Here is a 20,829-nt window from a genome sequence, read left to right as displayed (position 1 = left end):
ATGGCATTTAACTTTAAATACTTCTGCCTCGTCTCAAAAATAAAGAGAAGATTTTTTTTTATTATTTCCATGTTTACATATTTTTAGCAGGCAGATTCTCATCAGATTTTTCAAGAGGCCATTTCCAGAGCAACACTGAACTCATAGGATAATGGCTGGTGCCTTTTATTTGTTTTGAAAATGGTAATTTAGTGATTCTATCAATATTGTTAGGCTCTTTGCTCTAGATGTATTAGGCATATCTAGAAATTTCTAACAGATGTCTGATGAATGCAAACAGCAATGCTGCTTTCTGGAGTTATTTAGGCAATGAGACATGCACAAATTGTAATTCACTGCCACCACCCAGTTTGTCTGCAGTAGTAGATGAACTTTCAGCTCCCCTCCTGGTACAAGATGCCCTTGGAATGATTTTAGTCTTGATTATATTATAGTCACTTAATGAATGACTCAATCACCTTTGTACCTCTATGTATTACTCAGGACAAGAGAGGTCAAAACAGAATTATTTTGAATGGTGCTGGGAAAATGGTTGTGAGAAATATTATAGACCAAAGACTCTGCAGGCAGCTTCTGCGCTGCTCTAGAGCCATCTTACCATTATAACAGTTGTATTTTATTGTTATTGTGTTTATATTCATGAAAATAGCAGCTTATTTTTTCACAGTTCTGTCAAATTAGAAGTATTGAGTTTATAGAATGTATTTTTCAGACCTCATCTCTAGTCATTGCTCGCAGAGATCGCTGGTGTATTTTTCACCTGTTTTTAGGGAACTTGTCATGGCTATTCTAATACAGCTGGAAGTTTTCTTGTCATAGTTTAGCCATGTCAGTCATGACTAAATTGCCTCCTGATTCCAGTTTCCTTTTAAACCTCTCCTCTTGGTATGTTTATGATTGTTACGTTTATTAGCAACAGTGGGTGCCCTCCTGTTTTATTGCATCATTCTTCCCTCCTCTTGCTTTTCCCCCTGTCAGTAATAACCAATCCTCTATATAATTCTGTAATAACACTGCGTGCATAAAACCATGTATGCTTCTGAAATCTGAAAGTGTTTAGTCACTTGTTCCAGATACACTGTAACACTTGCAGGTTTAACTCCACATCTGTTACTTTAAATAATCCCACAGAATCCTCTTAATATTCACTGCTGGCAGTCTAGCTTCCTTTAGGTGAAGGTAGAAACTCTTCCTGCAAAGTTAGTTTATTTTTGGTCTCAAAAAAAAAAAACCCCACAAAACTCCCCCAAAACCAAAAACATCAGTGGCTGCTATGCTGACTTTTTAAGCTATAGAGAAAAGAAGGACTAAGAATTTATCAAGCATAGTTTTCCCTTACACATATTATTATTTTTTCTTAAATAAATTTTATTGGACTATAGCTGTCTTACAATGTCGTGTTAGTTTCAGGTGTACAGCAAAGTTAATCAGCAGTACATATACATATACATTTATTCTTTTTCAGATTCTTTCCCCATATAGGCTACCATAGAGTATTGAATAGATTCCACTGAGCTATATAGTAGGTTTTTGTTATGGATCAATTTTGTATATACCAGTGTGTATATGCCATTCCCCACCTCCCAATCCATCCCTGCCCCCAGTTTCCCCTTTTGGTAACCATAGTTTAGTTTCAAAAAAAATTTTTTTTTTGGTCTTATGCTGTCCTGACCATGGGATTCCTTCCTTCTAGAAGCCTGTCCACTTTTAGCCTCACATTTCTTAGCTTTGAAATCAATTATGCAGTAAATAGAGCATTAAAATGCAAGACCATGTGTTTTCCTAAGAAAATGTAATTTACAGTATCCATGGGAATGATTATCATCAAACATGTAATGGCTTTATTTATTTATTTATTTTTAAATTACTCAATGAATTTATTACATTTATGGTTGTACAATGATCATCACAATCCAGTTTTATAGGATTTCCATCCCATAACCCAAGCACATCCCCCCACCACCCAAACTGTCTCCTTTGGAAACCATAAGTTTTCCAATGTCTGTGAGTCAGCATCTGTTCTGCAAAGAAGTTCAGTCTGTCCTTTTTTCAGATTCCACATGTCAGTGAAAGCATTGGATGTTGGGGTCTCATTGTATGGCTGACCTCACTTAGCATGATAGTTTCTAGGTCCATGCATGTTGCTAAAAATGCCAGTATTTTGTTCCTTTTAATGGCTGAGTAATAGTCTACTGTGTATATGTACCACAACTTATTGATCCCGTCCTCTGTCGATGGACATTTAGGTTATTTCCATGTCTTGGCTATTGAAAAGAGTGCTTCAGTGAACATCAGAGTACATGTGTCTTTGTCAGTCATGGTTTTCTCTGGATAGATGCCCAGGGGTGGGACTGCTAGATCAAATCGTAGTTCTATGTTTAGTTTCCTGAGGAATCTCCATACTATTTTCCACAGTGGTTGCACCAATTTACAATCCCACCAACAGTGTGATAGGGTTCCTTTTTCTCCACACCCTCTCCAGAACTTATTGTTTGTCGACTTTTTGATGATGGCCATTCTGGCTGGTGTAAGGTGGTACCTCAGAATGGTTTTGATTTGCATTTCTCTAACAATGAGTGATGTTGAACATCATTTCATGTGTTTCTTGGCCATCTGTATGTCTTCTTTGGAGAACTGTCTGTTTAGATCTTCTGCCCATTTTTTGATGGGGTTGTGTATTTTTGGTATTGAGCAGTAGGTGGTGTTTATAAATTTTGGAGATCAATCCCTTGTCAGTCGATTCATTTGCAAATATGTTCTCCCATTCTGTGGGTTGTCTTTTTGTTTTGTTTGAGGTTTCCTTTGCTGTGGAAAAACTTTTAAGTCCCATTTGTTCATTTTTGTTTTTACTGTTATTACTCTAAGAGGTGGACCTGAGAAGATGTTGCTGTCGTTTATGTCAGAGAGTGTTTGGCCTATGTTTTCCTCTAAGATTTTTATAGTATCTGGTCTTATATCTAGGTCTTTAATCCATGTTGAGTTTATTTTTGTGTATGGTATTAGGGAGTGTTCTAAATTCATTCTTTTACATGTGGCTGTCCAGTTTTCCCAGCACCACTTATTGAACAAGCTGTCCTTTCTCCATTGTATATTCTTGCTTCCTTTGCCATAGATGAGTTGGCTGTAGGCACGTGGGTTGAATTCTGGGCTTTCTATCCTGTTCCACTGATCTGTATTTTTGTCTTTGTGCCAGTACCATACAGTTTTGATGATTGTTGCTTTGTAGTATAGTCTTAAGTCAGGGAGCCTGATTCCTCCAGCTCCATTTTTCTTTTTCAGGATGTCTTTGTTTATTCTGGGTCTTTTGTGCTTCCAAACACACATTAAAATATTTTGTTGGAGTTCTGTGAAGAATGTCCTTGGTAATTTGATAGGGATTGCATTGAATCTGTATATTGCCTTAGGTAGTATAGTCATTTGGATAATATTGACTCTTCCAATCCAAGAGCATGGTATGTCTTTCCATCTATTTCTGTCATCTTTGATTTCTTTCATCAGTATCTTATAGTTTTCAGAGTACAGGTCTTTTGTCTCTTTGGGTAGGTTTACTCCTACATATTTTATTCTTTTGGATGCAGTAGTAAATGGGATTGCTTCCCTAATTTCTCTTTCTGATCCTTCATTGTTAGTATACAGAAATGCCATTGATTTCTCTCTGTTAATTTTGTATCCTGCAACTTTGCCAAATTCATGGATGAGCTCTAACAGTTTTCTGGTAGATTCTTTAGGATTCTCTAGGTATAGTATCATGTCATCTGCACATAGTGATAGTTTTACTTCTTCCTTTCCAATTTGGATTCCTTTTATTTCTTTTACTTCTCTGATTGCTGTGGCTAGGACTTCCAAAACTATGTTGAATAGTAGTGCAAGAGTGGACATCCTTGTCTTGTTCCAGATCTCAGTGGGAATTCTTTCAGCTTTTCACCATTGAGAATGATGTTCGCTGTGGGTTTGTCTTGTATGGCCTTTATTATATTGAGGTAGGTTCCCTCTATGCCCACTTTCTGAAGGGTTTTTATCAGAAATGGGTGTTGGATTTTGTCAAAGGCTTTTTCTGCGTCTATTGAGAGGATCATAATGGTTTTTATTCTTCAGTTTGTTAATGTGGTGTATCACACTGATGGATTTGTGCATTTTGAAGAACCCTTGCATCCCTGGGATAAATCCCACTTGATCATGACATACAATCCTTTTAACATATTGTTGGATGTGGTTTGCTAGTATTTTGTTGAGGATTTTTGCATTGATGTTCATCAGTGAAATAGGCCTGTAGTTTTCTTTTCTTGAGGTATCTCTGTCTGGTTTTGGTATCAGGGTGATGGCAGCCTCATAAAATGATTTTGGGAGTGTCCCTTCCTCTGTGAACTTTTGGAATAATTTCAGAAGGAGAAGTGTTAGCTCTTCTCTAAATGTTTGATAGAATTCACCTGTGAAGGCATCTGGTCCTGGACTTTTGTTTGTTGGAAGTTTTTTAGTCATGATTTCAATTTCAGTACTTGTGATGGGTCCATTCATCTTTTCTATTTCATTTTGACTTAGTCTTGGAAGATTGTACTTTTCTAAGAATTTGTCCATTTCTTCCAGGTTTTCTGTTTTATTGGCATATAGTTGCATATATAGTCTCTTATGATCCTTTGTATTTCTGTGATGTCCATTGTTACTTCTCCTTTTTCATTTCTAATTTTATTGATTTGAGTCCTCTCTCTTTTTTGCTTGATAAGTCTGGCTAGGGTGTATCAATTTTGTTGATCTTTTCAAAGAACCAGATTTTCATTTCATTGATCTTTTCTAGGGTTTTCTTTGTTTCTATTTCATTGATTTCTGCTCTGATCTGTATGATTTCTTTCCTTCTACTAACTTTAGGTCTTGTCTGTTCTTCTCTCTCTAGCTGCTTTAGATGTAAAGTTAGGTTGATTATTTGAGCTTTTTCTTGTTTCCTGAGGTGGGCTTGTATTGCTATAAACTTTCCTCTTAGAACAGCTTTTGCTGCATCCATAGGTTTTGGAATGTCGTCTCTTTGTTGTCGTTTGCTTCTAGGTATTTTTTAATTTCCTCTTTGATTTCTTCAGTGATCCATTGGTTGTTTAGTAGCATGTTGTTTAGTCTCCACGAGTTTGTGTTTTTTGCAGTTTTTTTCTTGTTGTTGATTTCCAGTGGTATAGTGCTATGGTCAGAAAAGATGCTTGATATGATTTCGATTTTCTTAAAGGTACTGAGGTTTGATTTGTAGCCCAGGATATGATCAATCTTAGAGAATGTTCCATGTGCACTTGAGAAGAATGTGTATTCTGCTGCTTTTGGATGAAATGTCGTATGAATATCTATTAAGTCCATCTGGTTTAATGCTTCATTCAGGGCCTGTGTTTCTTTACTGATTTTCTGTCTGGATGATCTGTCCATTGCTGTAAGTGGGGTGTTAAAGTCCCCCACTATGATTGTGTTATTGTTGATTTGTCCTTTTAAGGTTGTTAGCAGTTGCCTTATATATTGTGGTGCACCCTATGTTGGGTGCATAGATATTTAAAATTGTTATATCTTATTCTTGGATTGATCCTTTGTTCATTAGGTAGTGACCTTCCTCATCCTTTAAAATTTCTTCCTTTTAATGTTTATTTTGTCTGTATGAGTATTGCTACTCCAGCTTTCGTTTGATTCCTATTTTACATGGAATATTTTCTTCTACCTCTCACTTTCAATTTGTATGTGTCCCTAGGAGTGAAGTGGGTCTCTTGAAGACAGCATATATATGGATCTTGTTTTTGTATCCATTCAGCCAGTCTATGTCTTTTGGTTGGGGCGTTTAGTCCATTCACATTTAAGGTAATTATTGATATGTATGTTCTTATTGCCATTTTATTAATTGCTTTGGATTTGTTTTTGTTGCTCTTTTTCTTCCCTTCCCTTGTTCTCTCCTCTTGTGATTTGATAACTATCTTTAGTGTTGTATTTGAGTTGATTTTTCTTATTTTTTTGTGTATCAATTTAGATTTTTGGTTAGCAGTTATTCCGAAGTTTTGATATGAGACTGTATACATATACGAGAATGTTTTAAGTTGTTGTTCTCTTAATTGCAAGTGCATCTCCTGTGTCCTACATTTGTAACCTCCTCTTCTCACAATTTCTGATTTTTGTGGCATAATTGTGTATGGATGTTTTCATGTCTTTACTGTATATATACCTTTACTGGTGAGCCTTGTTATTTGTGGTATTTTTGTTTCTGGTTGTGCCCTTTTCTTTTCTGCCTAGAGAAGTTCATTTAGTATTTGTGGTAAAGCTGGTTTAGTGTTGCTGAATTCTCTCAGCTTTTGCTTAATCTGTAAAGCTTTTGATTTCTCCTTCAAATCTGAAGGAGAGCCTTCCTGGGTAAAGTAATCTTTGTTGGAGGTTTTTTCCTTTCATCATGTTAAGCATATCATGCCACTCCCTTCTGGCCTGCAGAGTTTCTGCTGAAAAATCTACCGATAACCTTATTGGGGTTCCCTTGTATATTATTATCTTTTCCCTAGCTGCATTCAATATTTTCTCTTTGTCTTTAATTTTGGTCAGTTTGATTAATATATGTCTCAGGTTATTCCTCCTTGGGTTTATTTATATGGTACTTGTTGTGCTTCCTGGATTTGAGTGGGTGGTTCCTTTCCCATGATAAGGAAGTTTTTGGCTATTATCTCTTGGAATATTTTTCCTGTCCCCTTCTCTGTTCTCCTTTGGGCATCCCTATGATATGGATGTTGGTGCATTTAACATTGTCCCAGAGTTCTCTGAGACTCTCTTCATTTGTTTTCAATCTTTTTTCTCTTTTCTGTTCTGTGTCCATAATTTCCACTAATCTGTCTTCCACCTTGCTTATTTGTTCTTCTGCCTCCTGTATTCTGCTGTTGGCTGCTTCTGATGAATTTTTTACTTCAGTTATTATATTTTGCATCTCTTCTTGCTTAAGTTTTATATCTTGTATCTCTTTGCTCAGTGTTTCCTGTAAGTTATCCATCTTTGCCTCCAGTTTATTTCCAATGTCTTGCGTCATCTTCAGCATCAACAGTCTAAAGTATTTTTCCTGGAGGCTGAGAATCTCCTCATCACTTAACTGATATTCTGGTTTTTTTTCTTTCTCCCTCATCTGAGTTATAGTTCACTGTCTTTTCATTTTTATAGATTTTTGATGTGGTGTCCTTTTTGCAGTCAATAGAGTTGTAGCCTCTCTTACTTCTGGTGTCTGACCCCCTGTGGCTAAGGTTAGTATGGGGACTTTATGTAGCCTTCCTGATGGGAGGGGCTGATGCCTGCCCACTGGTAGGTGGAGGTGATTCTAATCCCTCTGGTGGGTGGGGCTTAGTCTCTGCATGGGACTAGAGTAGGCTGTGTGCCTGAGGGGTCTTTAGGCAGTCTGTTTACTGATGCACAGGGCTGTGATCTCACCTGGATTGTTCTTTGCCCTGGGGCTTCTCAGCACTGATGGATGGGGCCAGATTTTCTCAAAATGGCCACCTCCAGAGAAAGGCACTGCTGCTGAATATTCCCGAGAGCTTTGCTTTCAATGTCCTTCCCTCACAACAAGCCACATTCACTCCTGTTTTTCCAGGATGTCCTCCAAGAACTGAGGTCAGGTTTGACCCAGATTCCCTTGGAGACTTTGCTTTGCCCTGGGACCCAGTGCATGTGAAAATCTGTGTGCGCCTTTTAAGAATGGGGTCTCCGTTTCCCCCAGTCCCATGGAGCTCTTGCGCACAAGCCCCTCTGGCCTTCATTGCCAGATGCTCTGGGGCTCTTTCTCCCTGTGCCAGATCCCCACACGTGAGAATTTGATGTGGGGCTCAGAGCTCTCACTCCTATAGGTGAGTCTCTGTGAACAGTTAGTTTCCGATCTGTGGGGCTTCCCACCCAGGAGGTATGGAGTGTTTATATCAAGTAATCGCCCCTCCTACCTCTTGAAGTGGCCTCCTTTTTGTCTTCTGTGATAGGATATCTTTTTTAAGGTTTCTGGTCCATTTGGTTGAAGATAGCTCAGCATTTGGTTGTAAATTTTGTTGTTTTTAGGAGAGAAGTTGAGTTCCAGTCCTTCTATTCTGCCATCTTAATCTCATCCAGTTTCAAAATCTTTGAATTTGTTCGTATCATTTCTTATTGGATTTCACATATTAGTCTTTTTTTTTTTTTGTTATTTCTTGGGCTGCTTCCGCGGTATATGGAGGTTCCCAGGCAAGGGGTCCAATCGGAGCTGTAGCCACCAGCCTACGCCAGAGCCACAGCAACGCGGGATCCGAGCCATGTCTGCAATCTACACCACAGCTCACGGCAATGCTGGATCGTTAACCCACTGAGCAAGGGCAGGGACCGAACCCGCAACCTCATGGTTCCTAGTCTGATTCATTAACCATTGCGTCACGACGGGAACTCTGATTTCACATATTAGTGATACCATATAATATTTGCCTCATTTAATATGGTAATCTGTGACTCCATCCTTGTTGCTGCAAATGGCATTATTTTGTTCTTTTTTTGGCCAAGCAATAGTCCACTCTACATATGTACAATCTTCTTAATCTGTTCTTCTCTCTAATGACATTTAGGTTGTTTCCATGTCTTGGCTATCATAAACAGTGCTGCAATGTACATTGGGGTGCATGTACTTTTATAATTACCAAGGTACACATCCCTTTATTTCATGTTTTATATGTTACATGTAATACTTGACCATCGGCAACAGCAAAAATTTTAGTGTATCTTGAAAAAAGTAAGGTTATTTTCTCAGAAATTATTATAGTATACAGACTTGTTTATATTTTCTGGCCATGTCTAAACTTCAGATGTCTCTTCTTCTATAGAAATATCAGATTATTGAAGTGGACCTTTATGGTCTTTTTAGATTGTCTTCATAAGTGATATTCTGAGTATTATTATTATTATTATTATTTTTTGCTTTTTAGGTCTGCACTCGAGGCCATGGAAGTTTCCAGGCTAGGGGGTGAATTGGAGCTACAGCTGCAGGCCTGTGCCATAGCCACAGCCACAGCAACTCAGGATCCGAGCTACATCTGCTACCTACACCACAGCAACGCTGGATCCTTTATCCAGTGAGCAAGGCCAGGGATTGAACCTGCATCCTCATGGATATTAGTCATGTTCATTTCCACTGCGCTGCAACCGGAGATCCCTCTGAGTATTATTTTAGAAAACACTTTGCTCAGTAAGATGAGGCCTCTGTGTTACAGATTTGTACTTTGATTTAAATATCTTGCATTTAAATATCTAACTCTTGCATTTAAATATCTGCTATGTGCACTAAAATGCTAAAGGTAGGTCTTTGAGGAATCTTGTCCATGTCCCTGGTCTCACTGGAGAGGCAAGACTAACATTTCAGAGAGGAATTGTAAGATGTGGTTGTTCATGGGACCTCTAGGTCTAGCATCTGCCTTTTCATCCCCTTGGTATCTGGTTGGGGGTGGGGTAGACACGGCATTTGCTTCCCCACTAATCAAATCAGCTTCTTTATTCTCTCACATTTACCTATGAATACCCTGCTTCCTTATCCTCACTCAGCACATGGGTTTCAGGAGGAACCTTGGGCCTTATGTGTAGGCCAGTGAAGTCTGCTATAAAGCACACACATATTTGCTAAGGGAATGTGCAGGGTAAAGGAATGGTCTGATTATGGGCATCTGCAGAGAAAGGTGACATTTTAGGAGATATAATAGAATGGGTGATAAGATAGGTGGAAATGACAATGGTGCTAGGCAAAAGTGGTTGTTTCTAGGACAGTCTACCTGCCATTATAGGGAACTTCTTTGTCTTTCACACTTGGGAGCATCATGGTATAATACAATGGTAAAGGTAAGGTAGGTATTTATGGTAGATAAACTAGGTGTGTGGAATTAGAAATAGGGCCATAGGATGATATACTTTTTTGCTAAGTAGCTTACTCAAGTGGGAAAATATTTTTTAATTTTTTTAAATTAAATTACAGTTGGTTTACCATGTTGTGCCAATTTCTGCTGTACAGCAAAGTAACCCATATATATATTTCCTTTTTACAATATTATTTTCCATCATGGTCTACCCCGCGAGATTAGATATAGTTCCCTGGGCTATACGGTAGGACCTTGTTGTTTATCCATTCTAAATGTAATAGTTTGCATTAACAGCATCTTAAATATACTGTTTCATTGGTGTTTACTAGAACATACAATATATTGTAATAATATATCATGTAAAAGGCATTCCTAATAGTGAGAATCTAATGATAACAAATCTCACAAAAATTTAAATAAACAGATGGCTGTGTTTAATCATGCTAGATTTATAAGTTGGGCAGCAGGACTTTATTGAATAAGAAAAGACTAATGAGAAGAAAAAATGAGAAACAGTGGCATAAATGAGGGAACTGGAAGGAGACTTTGCAAAAATGAGAAGATGAAAAGAGGAAACTTTGGGGGCAGTAAATGGGGACCCTAAGATCCATGAGGACGGGAGATGCTGCTCTTGATTACAGATTGCTTTGGGCACCGAAAGCCCTTAGGACGTATTGACTGAGTTGGTGAATGAATTGATGGAGGACCCCACCAAGGTGAAGGTGATAAGATAGGTTGGTAAAGAAGCAGTGGTGAGATGAGATGACCTGGGTCCACAGCCATCCCCCAGGGGGCTTACAGCTTCAGTGGGGGAGAGAGACATGCAAACAGGTAATTGAAACATAGCATAGTGTGTCTGTGATAAAAGCCTGCAGTGGCAGTGGTGGCAGCTGTGGTTGTGTGTGTGTTGAGGGCTCACCTGCCCTTCCAGCACTGGACTGACAGTGAGAGAACCAATGGCTTCTAGGCTTAGAGACTTCTGTGCCATGGGGAGTTTCTAGCATGTTCAAATTTGTTCTGGTTTGCAAGGTTTACAGAGTAGTTGCAGCTTGAAAGTTAATAAAACCCTGAAGCCCTTGGGTGCTCCCTCAAGGACCAGACTCATGCTCCATCTCCCAGTTGTGCTCTCCGCCCCGCCCCCCCCACCCCCGTCACCCATTTACCCTTCTTTCTCCATTGCCCATGTCCCAGGAGCTTCCTTAATCTGGAGGACTGCAATGCATTTTAATTTTCTCTCCACTTTGGGAAATTTTCCTCTCCAGTCTTCTCTGCTTCCCAGATTGACCTTAAAAGATCACTGATCATGTTAGTATTTGGAGACTTGCCACAGTCCTAGCTGTCACTCAAGGTCACCTATAAGTGGGTCCTAAATTACCTGAACCTCATGATTCAGCCAGACTTCTTTGCTCACTCTTTGCTGAAGGCCTTGTCCTTTCCTACCTCCATGCTTGTGCTTAGCATTTATTTCTGCCTACATTGCCTCAATTTTTCAAAATTCCGCCTATCTTCTAAGGCCTGAATGGAATGCTACTTCTTTTATGAAATATAACTGAGTTATATTTCTCCTTTGGGCCTTTAGAATAATCTATCTTCTACTGCCTTCTAAATATGTCAGATCTCCTCTCTTGGACAATAATGTCTTAGAAAGTAGTAACCATATCCACTTAATACCCAGCTCCCACCTCACCCCAGCATGTAGTACATTGTCCTCCACACATTCACTCACTAAATGTTAATGAAATGAATGAATGGATAAATAAATATGTTAAGTAAGTATGTGGATAAGAGTCCCACTGTAGTGCAGTGTGTTAAGGATCTGGTGTTGCTGCAGCTGTGGCATAGGTTGCAGCTCTAGCTCAGATTGGATCCCTGGTCCTGGGAACTTACATCGTGGGTGTGGCCAAAAGAGAAAAAAAAAATATGTTAGTTGCCTCTGGAGACATAAAAACCACTAAAGAGAGAAAATATTTTACTACTATGGAATTTATAATCTACATAAAGGGGTAAAAGATACACATGCAAAACAACATAGGGATGGTTTCACAAATGCAAAATTCTGCCGTAAAAATCAAATACCTACCGCTGAGGAGGAATTAGATGTGGTGGAATCCAGAAGCTTTTAGAACTCTACGCAATATTCTGTAATAACCTATATGGGAAAATAATCTGGAAAATAATGGATATATGTATATTTATAACTGAATCACTTTGCTGGACACCTGAAACTAACACAATATTGCAAGTCAACTCTATTCCAATAATTTTTTTTTTTTTTTAAAGAGTAAAGCTTGGAACAAGCACTCAGAACCATGCACATCCTGTCCTGAGGTAGGCTTCCTGGTCTCCAAGTCTTTCCTGTCATCTCCAGCACAACGATGGAGAGATGTGACAACTGGCATTTTCTCTGTGTGCATTTTGGTTACAAAATAATTGCCTTGACATGAGTGTCTGTACAAGAAATGCCATTTGGTCGGTTTTCCATCTCCAGGACCTGTCGTTGTTATGGGCTCATCCCTAGTTCCATGCCCACTTCCCATTATCAATAGACACTTTCCCGATCACTCTCTTACTCCTTTAATAATCTGTGTGCATTTTTGGTGCTGTACCTTTTGTAGTGTTATACTCTAGGATGTATAGATTTCTTCCATAAGAAAGGGAAAAGTCTCTTAAAATTTTGGTTTCTTTGTTTGCATTTTGATCTTTGGACACAAAAAGTCTTGTGAGGGTCATGTTCCTTCATGATGCTTCTTGACATTTAGCTGCTCGTCTATCCAATCGCCATTGTCTTTGTCCAGCTCTAGGCTCTTTGGAACAGGACATGACTTTTAGATTGCTTCATCAGCCTCCTATTCTTTTAGTCTTGATTGTTGCTGCCAGATTAAGCTTCCTGAAATATCATTTTCATCATGTCGCCCCCCTCTCCCGCCCCCTGCCCTGACTTAAACACCTACAGAGGCCCTGTGTTGAATATAGTATGAAGTCTCATCTCCACGGTCGGCCCAAGCTATATCTTTGCCTCTGCTGGCCACCTCCAACCACCCCACAGAGACGTGGTCTGCTGTGTACTCGCCCCAAGGACACCTTTCCTGCTGAGCTTCTTAAGCCCTACACCCACCCACCAAAACACAGCTGCAGCCCACTTCTCACCACCACAGATCCCTGGCTGTAAGTCATAATTCTTGTTAAACACATCTCTATTTCATAATGTGGATGGTTTGTATCTAGGGGAGAGTTAGTGTCAAAAAAGAAATTGGGCAGCGGGCAAAGCAGCTGTGCTAAATCAAATGCAAAGCCCCTGCTTCTGGCTTAATGGAAATGATGGCTGGAATTTGCGATTCTGCTCCACAGCTGACCAGAAGAGAAGAGAGGAATGGCTGAATCCAGCATCAAAATGTGCCCAGGGAAATTTATTTTAACAAACCTATAAAAACAAATTTTCATAAAATGACATAGTGAAATTAAAGAGAGCAAATGTGTTATTTGACAGTTCTTGGTGGAATTTGACCCACTCATAATGGGAACTTTATAGGGTTAAGAAAGCTGGATTTTGATACCTTTGTCTAAGAAATTTAGATATCTTTAAGTCTTTCATCTTTCAAAGATTTTTAGGAAACTCCATTATGCGTGTTGTGGTGCACTGAATTGCAGTATTTTCCTGGAAGATCAAGGTCTGGATGTATATTGTTTAATAGATAGTTTATGCTCTTTTAGTTTTCCTCATTGTTTTAATGTGCTTGGCTTAGAAGATGAAAAGGTAGATCCATTCTTCTATTTACAGATAATCATTCGAAATTAAGTCAGTAAAGGGCCTTCAAATTTCAATTTCTTTTTAACAAAATTATAAATCTGATCGATCTCTTTCAGCATGCAGAAGGCTGGTAATATGCCGGCCAATCTGTTGGCCCAGTTCTAGGACACTGCCAAGAGCAGCTTTGTTCAGATCGGAAAAAAACCAATGGAAGACCAGACAAAGCTGTAGTAAGGGCTTGGAGCAGGTGGCACCACCTGCACCCATCTAATTCAAGCCCATCTAATCTGCCACTTATATGTGAAAAATCAGAGAGTGAGTCAGAGTATCAGTGAAAAGATGGAAGTGGTTCTGGCTCATGCTCAAAGCCCATCATGGAAGAAGATTACCATTAAACTAGTGCTACCGGTCCTGGAAACCCAGGATCTATCCCATGGGATAGAGGCCTTTCTGTATTATCTAGGCAAGTTGGGATATTCTTGATTATGTACAGCTGTGTATGCCAGAACACTAAAGGGCTAAATTAAATGTTTATTACTGTTTAAAATCTTCAGTGCAGTGAAGATGCCTGCCAGCCTTTAGGACTTTACCTTTGGATTTACAAAGGATGTGGATTGTGGATTTCATGGTTGGGAACAGCTCTCTCCATATGGAACCCTATAGGAGATTCCTTATAGAATTACACCGGAGGAAACCCAGCCTCTGGTTCTGAGTGCTGATTCCCTTCCAGCTGCACATCACCCTGACAGCTAATGAGATGTCGACTATGGTTACTTTCTGTGAGAAAAATGAGTGAAACAAATCCCAGGAACATTTTTGTAACTGTGGGGGGTGGATTAAGGGAAGGCCCATAACATTTCAAAACACATTTGAGGCATATTAAAAAACTTCCCATGTTTCTACTTTATGAACTATATCGGGAACCTACAGGTATGAAAGATTTCTCACCAAAATGTTCTTTGAGCTAATAACAAAATTGGGTGAAAGCTAAAAATAATGCCACAATAAATAACATTATAAGTGGGGCAAATCCAAAAAATAATGAGTGAAAATCTTGTGGAGCCATTCTTAAAAATTGATTTGAGAAGCTAACAATTTATACCATTTACTAAAATAAGAGGAGAATGGGCCAAAATATTTAAGTTTTTTTGATAATTGAATTTTGAATTAATATTTGCTTTCTAATTATTTGTAGTATAAATGGAAATATTTATTGCTCAGTTCTGCTAGTGAAGCCAATCTTGACTCTGGAATGTGACTCAAGATTGATTTGTATTTTCTTTTAAAATATGCTCTTGAGTTTTTTCTTGAAGGTTTTCTGAATCTTAGCTCTTTTGGAGCTATATGTAATTAAACTGCTTTTCATGAAAAATTTCATAAGGATTCTTTTCCAATGCTAAATATTTGTGAGATGTGTAGAAATCACATCATATTTAGTGTTTCTTCATGTATAGTCTCTACAGAATTATTCTTGCTGTTGGTTAATGAGACAATAAATTCGAAATGAAATAGCAGCAGAGAAATTCTACCTACCACTAGTAGGCGTGCAGGAACGTAGCAAATACTGTCTACTTAGTAGCCTCTTAGCAGTTTCATTTAGTTATGATTTCTAGGTAGTAAAATTTTTCAAGTTGGAAACCGACTCTGTTATTTGACTGCTATTTAGTTACACTATCACAGGCAAGTGTTTTCAGTCAGCCTCCCAGATTAGCAAAATCAGTTGTGTAATTGTCATTTTAAAATGCATTTGATTTTGACGTTAGTTTTTCTCTTACCCTTATGTTTAGCCTTGAAAAAACCCCTGGCAATTTTCAGTGTGTGTAAGCCAAAGCCATTCTTTATAGTAAACACAACTCCTCTTCGAGGGCAGCATCCCCAGCAGTGGGGGTTATTTTAATGGACATGCTGTATTACTTTAATCTAACCCTTTTACCATCTGTTCTTCCCATAACAGTGAATGAAAAAAAAGGACATATTTTATGTTTCAGGGTTACATTAGTAAAAAGTAAGATAAAAGTGATTTAAAAGCATGCATATGTTCTTAGTACAATGCAGTCTGCATCTGTGATTTTTTTCTCATGGTTCAGACACAAATCAAGAGGAAAGCTGCTCAGGCCTGATAGAGTGAAAGTTTTTCATGGAAAACAGGACTTTACCATAAGAGGGTCTCTCTCTATATTTTATGGCTAAAAATGATAAAAAAAAAACCTCAATGAGCTGCCAGAATAAAAATAGATAACTGTAACATCTATTGTGGGAACATCTGGCATTTTTCCTGACTTGGCTTGTTGCTGCCACATTCAGATGAATGCAGAGCACCTGTCTGGAACATGCTGTTGAGGCAGGAATGATGACTATTATCAAAAGGAAGATGTCTGTGGTGTGATTGTGGTGAGACAGCTCTTCAGGGCTGAGAGGACATCGCCAAGGCTGTGTGGAATTGGTCTACTAGAGGGTAGAGGTTGGAGAAAGCCCCCTTTGTAAGAACACGCTCGGGGACCTGAGATCCATTACTGCTCAGTGGATAGGACACTGCTGCTTCTGTTATCTAAGTACCTAAGTCTAGATGAGTCCGGGATCCTGGAAAGAGCAATGGCTCTGGAATTGCATCTCTCCTCTCAAACTTCATAAGCATGTGAACTTGGGGCAGGGTTTGTTTGTTTGTTTTTGTTTTTTAAGCTTCATTTGCTGCATCAGTAAAGGAATTAATGATAATTTTAAGAGGTGAGCATTATTTATTTATATATTTTTTATTGTTATTTCCCCCAACATACTTTTTTTTCCCCACTGTACGGCATGGGGACCCAGTTACACATACATGTATACACAATTTTTTCTCCCATTTGTGCTGTGTTGTCTCTATTCATAGTTCTCATTTCATTATCAGTATAGGGACCAGAGCATAGCAGGTGTTTGATAATAGCAGCTATTAGCTATTATTGTTGTTCCAGGCATTAGTTAGCCTTTGCAAATCATATGGTAAATTGCCTCTTAACCATAGCTCATTTTCCCTTCCTGAGCAGCTACAGTGTTAAAAGAAAGTAAGAGTTCCCTTCTTTGAACTCCTAAACTCTATTGTTTTTTTCTTTGTTCAGGCCTTTGCCATTTGCCAACTTGTGTTAAAGTTCTGTGCATTATTTATGCCCCTCCTACTGCGAACACCTTGAAAAAAGGGCTGTATTTCTCATATCACTTGGCACACTGCCTTGCAAATAATAGGTACTCAATAAATATTAGAATGAATCATAGAATGAATTATTATAAATCGTTCCCATTGAATGCATATAAAGCCCCAACAGATGGTTCAGACCTTTAGACTGAGACTAGATGAGGTATCAGTCTCTTCTAGAAGGAATGATTCTTTCATGAGCCTTCAATCTCAGAGGTGAGCTGGGGCGTGTGGCTGTCAACTGACATCCTTTTTTTGGCAGGCATCCAAGCTCTTTGCTGGTCAGCTTTAGCCATCTTTGGTGGGTGGCATTTGGTTTCATGTTTATTTATTCATCTGACTCATTTTTAAATTTATCAACATGATAGCCTGTTTTGAAAATTAAATTTTAAATAAGAAATAGAGGTAAATTAAGGTGCAGAGTATTCACATAATAACAAATTTTCTAAGAAAGAAAAACAGGTTTCAGCAAAATTAACCAAAAAATAGTTTCAGTGAAGTTTCTTTAATCTTTGATGTAACCTAGTTGAAATTGAGAATGGAATCATTTAGTTTCTTAGCTTTAAACAGAGGAGAAAGTGTTGTTACATTTTCAAAAGAAGACGAGCAAATATTCTTGGGCTCCTAAAACATAATTTTGTTTTTTGGAAATAGTCTAGATGTCCACAATTGCTGGAAGAACCTTTACTGGGTTGCCATATATTCTAATCTATCATGAGTCCCACTCTCTCTCCACCCTTAAAACATATATTTGGGTCAAAGTTTAAGTGATAAGAATCTTTGGTACAAAAGGGCATTTCAACTTTTAAAATCAGAGCATTTGGAAGAAAAAACCCTCGTGTTTAGGAGATTTGCTAGTGGCCTGATATCTTTTTGTAGGTGGGATATTTTCTTTCTTTTTAAAAAATTTTTATTGAAGTATAATTGATTTACAGCATTGCGTTGGTTTCAGATGTACACAAAGTGATTCAGTTATATATACATATGTATACATATTTTTTAGATTATTTCTATCATAGTTTATTACAAGATATTGAATACAGTTCCCTGTGCTATACAGTAAATCCCTGTTGCTTATCTGTTTTATGTATAGTAGTTTGTATCTATTAATCCCATATTCCTAATTTAGCCCTCTCCTTCTCCTCTCCCTTTGGTAACCATAAAATGGTTTTCTGTTGGGAGTTTCCGTCGTGGCACAGTGATTAACAAATCCGACTAGGAACCGTGAGGTTGCGGGTTCGGTCCCTGGCCTCACTCAGTGGGTTAAGGATTCGGTGTTGCAGTGAGTTGTGGTGTAGGTTGCAGACGCGGCTTGGATCCCGCGTTGCTGTGGCTCTGGCGTAGGCCAGTGGCTACAGCTCCAATTAGATCCCTAGCCTGGGAACTTCCATATGCCGCAGGAGCGGCCCTAGAAAAGGCAAAAGGCCAAAAAAAAAAAAAAAAAAAAAAAAGGTGATTTTCTGTCTCTGAGACTTTTTCTGGTTTGCATATGGATTCATTTGCATTATTTTTTAAGATTCCACATATAAGTGATATCATATAATATTTGTTTTTCTCCGACTTAATTCATTGAGTATGATAATCTTTACATCCATCCATGTTGCTGCAAATGACAGTATTTCGTTCTTTTTATGGCTGAGTAGTATTCTATTGTACTTAAATTTTCTTAAATTTCAGTAAGTTTCACCACGTAGAAATATTATAAACAGCACTTTCTGACCACGATGAGCAATAAATAGAAATTAAAAACAATATTTTTCCACCTGAAAAAAAAACTATTAACTCCTGGGGAAAATTAAAACAACACTGAGATAGCATTTCGTAGTCATCAGACTAACACAAATTCAAAAGTTTGACAATACATTGTCACATCCTCTTAAATCAATCATCTATTGATGGGCACTTTGTTTCCATATCTTGGCCTATTGTAAATAGTCCTGCTATGAACACTGGGGTGCATGTATCTTTTTTTATGGTTGCACCCTGGCAAATGGAAGTTCCCAGGTTAGGAACTGAATCTGAGCTGCAGCTGTGACTTATGCCACAGAGGCAGCAATGGCAGATCCTTTAACCCACCCTCCAGGTCTGGGATCGAACTTGTGCATTGCAGTGACCAGGGCCGCTGCAGTCAGATTCTTAATCCATTGTGCCACAGTGGGAACTCATCTTTTCGAATTAGAGTTTTTGTTTTTTCCAGATACATACCCAGGAGTGATATTGTTAGGTCATATGGTAGTTCTTTATTTTTAGTTTTTTAAGGAAATTTCATACTGTTTTTCCTAGCGGCTACACCAATTTACATTCCCACCAACAGTGTACAAGGGTTCCTTTTCTCCATAAGGGATGTTGGTTTCTTTATCCTTTAACAGATGTTTTATCTCTGATATGTTTGTAGGATGGGACCGAAAATATGCCCTCTAGATAATACAGTCTAGGGGAAGAATAATTTTTAAAAGATGGTGATATGATAACTATTCCTCCCAAGTGAAAAACATTAATCAAGGACCTTTACATGATACACACATATCTATAACATTTGCATTTTTAAGAGCACTTTGAAACATATTATGTATTTGATCTTCCCCACAATCCTATAATGCAGGTAGTCTGTTCCTATTCTGCAGATGGAAATATCAAAGCCCATGGGAAGTGATCTTTTGTACAAGTCATATTGGATGATAGTAGATCACGGTTCTCCCATATTTGAGTTGAGAGCTGTTTCTACTGGAATCTCTAGTTGATAGCATTAAATTACATTTTTATGCACAAAATATTAATCATAAGTAATGAAAACAAAGGCATTTAATTAAATTATCACTTTATTAGATAATGTCTCTATTTTTTCAGAAAAATGTCTTTTTTTAAAAAAATGGCCTTATCTGTAATCATTCTATAAAAATAAGTTTGCTATATAGGTTTTTTTTATTTTAAAATATTTATTTCAAAATGATTTCATACATAAAGAAAAGTTGCAGAGTTCCCATCATGGCTGAGTTGAAACAAATCCGACTAGGAACCATGAGGTTGCAGGTTTGATCCCTGGCCTTGTTCAGCTGGTTAAGGATCCGGCGTTGCCATGAGCTGTGATGTAGGTTGCAGACGAGGCTCGGATCTGGTGGATCTGGCGTTGCTATGACTCTGGCATAGGCTGGTGGCAACAGCTCTGATTAGACCCCAGCCTGGGAACCTCCATGTACCGTGGATGCCGCCCTAAAAAGACAAAAGACAAAAAAAAAAAAAGAAAGGAAAGTTGCAAGGACAGTATTTTTGCCTCCTAAACTTAGGTTCACTACATACAATGGATGCCTCTTTACTTAAACCTTAATACTTCAATATGTATTGCTTGGTGTAATGGTTCCTTAGAAGTGGGAAGTTGCAGTTTTTGTTAGCTATTGCCAAATTCCCTCTATAGAGATTGTATCAATTTGCATTTCCACCACTGATATGTGGGAGGGAATGCCTGATTTCCCATAATCTGTCTAACAATGTATTGTTAAGCTTTTGAATTTGTGCTAGTCTGTTTTAATTCTTCCCCAGGAGTTAACAGTTTTGCTTTTTTTTTTAGGTGGAAGAGTTTTTTTTTTAAATATTGTTCTTAATTTTTATTTGTTATTCAGAGGGGTCAGAGAGTGCTGTTTATAATATTTCTATGTAGTGAAACTTACTGAGATTTCCTTTGCAACCTAATATTTAATCAATTTTGATGATAAGTCATGTACACTGGAGGTTTATTCTTTATTATCATCATGTAAAATTTGATATATAGTCATAATATTTATGGTTTTGCTTTTTAAATCTTTGGGCAACTTTTCTTATTTTTAAAAATCTACTTTACTTCTCTTATACTAAGAGTGGCATATTAGTATCTTATTAGGATATTTCTCTGTATTTCCTATAGTTTCAGCTTTATATAGATGGTATTACCATGCATAGACAGAAAGATGGCAGAAAAACAATGCTTTTAAGCAAAAAAACCCCGACATGATTAGATAAGAGTTTAGAAAGATCTCTGAGGTGGGTAGGTTCTGGGAACCCCTAACACCAGGCCAGGTTTGGGGTTTCTGGGGCTC

At 38.1% G+C, this 20,829-nt stretch overlaps 1 protein-coding gene across 7 annotated transcripts in view; it reads left to right on the top strand.

Moving 5' to 3' along the window:
• The window catches only part of SIM1 (SIM bHLH transcription factor 1), an 80,034-nt gene that overhangs the window by 45,510 nt on the left and 13,695 nt on the right, over positions 1–20,829 (top strand). The window contains exons 11-12 of one of the 7 annotated variants that reach the window (XM_085020956.1): positions 12,123–12,170; positions 12,796–17,357. Coding sequence (XP_084877082.1) covers positions 12,123–12,170; positions 12,796–13,011 — 264 coding nt within the window. The 3' untranslated portion in view covers positions 13,012–17,357. 7 annotated transcript variants of the gene reach the window in all.

Source organism: Sus scrofa, chromosome 1 (genome assembly GCF_054392235.1).
Source record: "Sus scrofa isolate SSC_HxYL_T2T_F1_AM1 chromosome 1, Sscrofa_HxYL_maternal_Yorkshire_Landrace_v2.0, whole genome shotgun sequence".
NCBI classification, from domain to species: domain Eukaryota; kingdom Metazoa; phylum Chordata; class Mammalia; order Artiodactyla; family Suidae; genus Sus; species Sus scrofa.
Note: the sequence above shows the minus strand (reverse complement) of the source record. Positions and strands in the feature narration are given on the sequence as shown.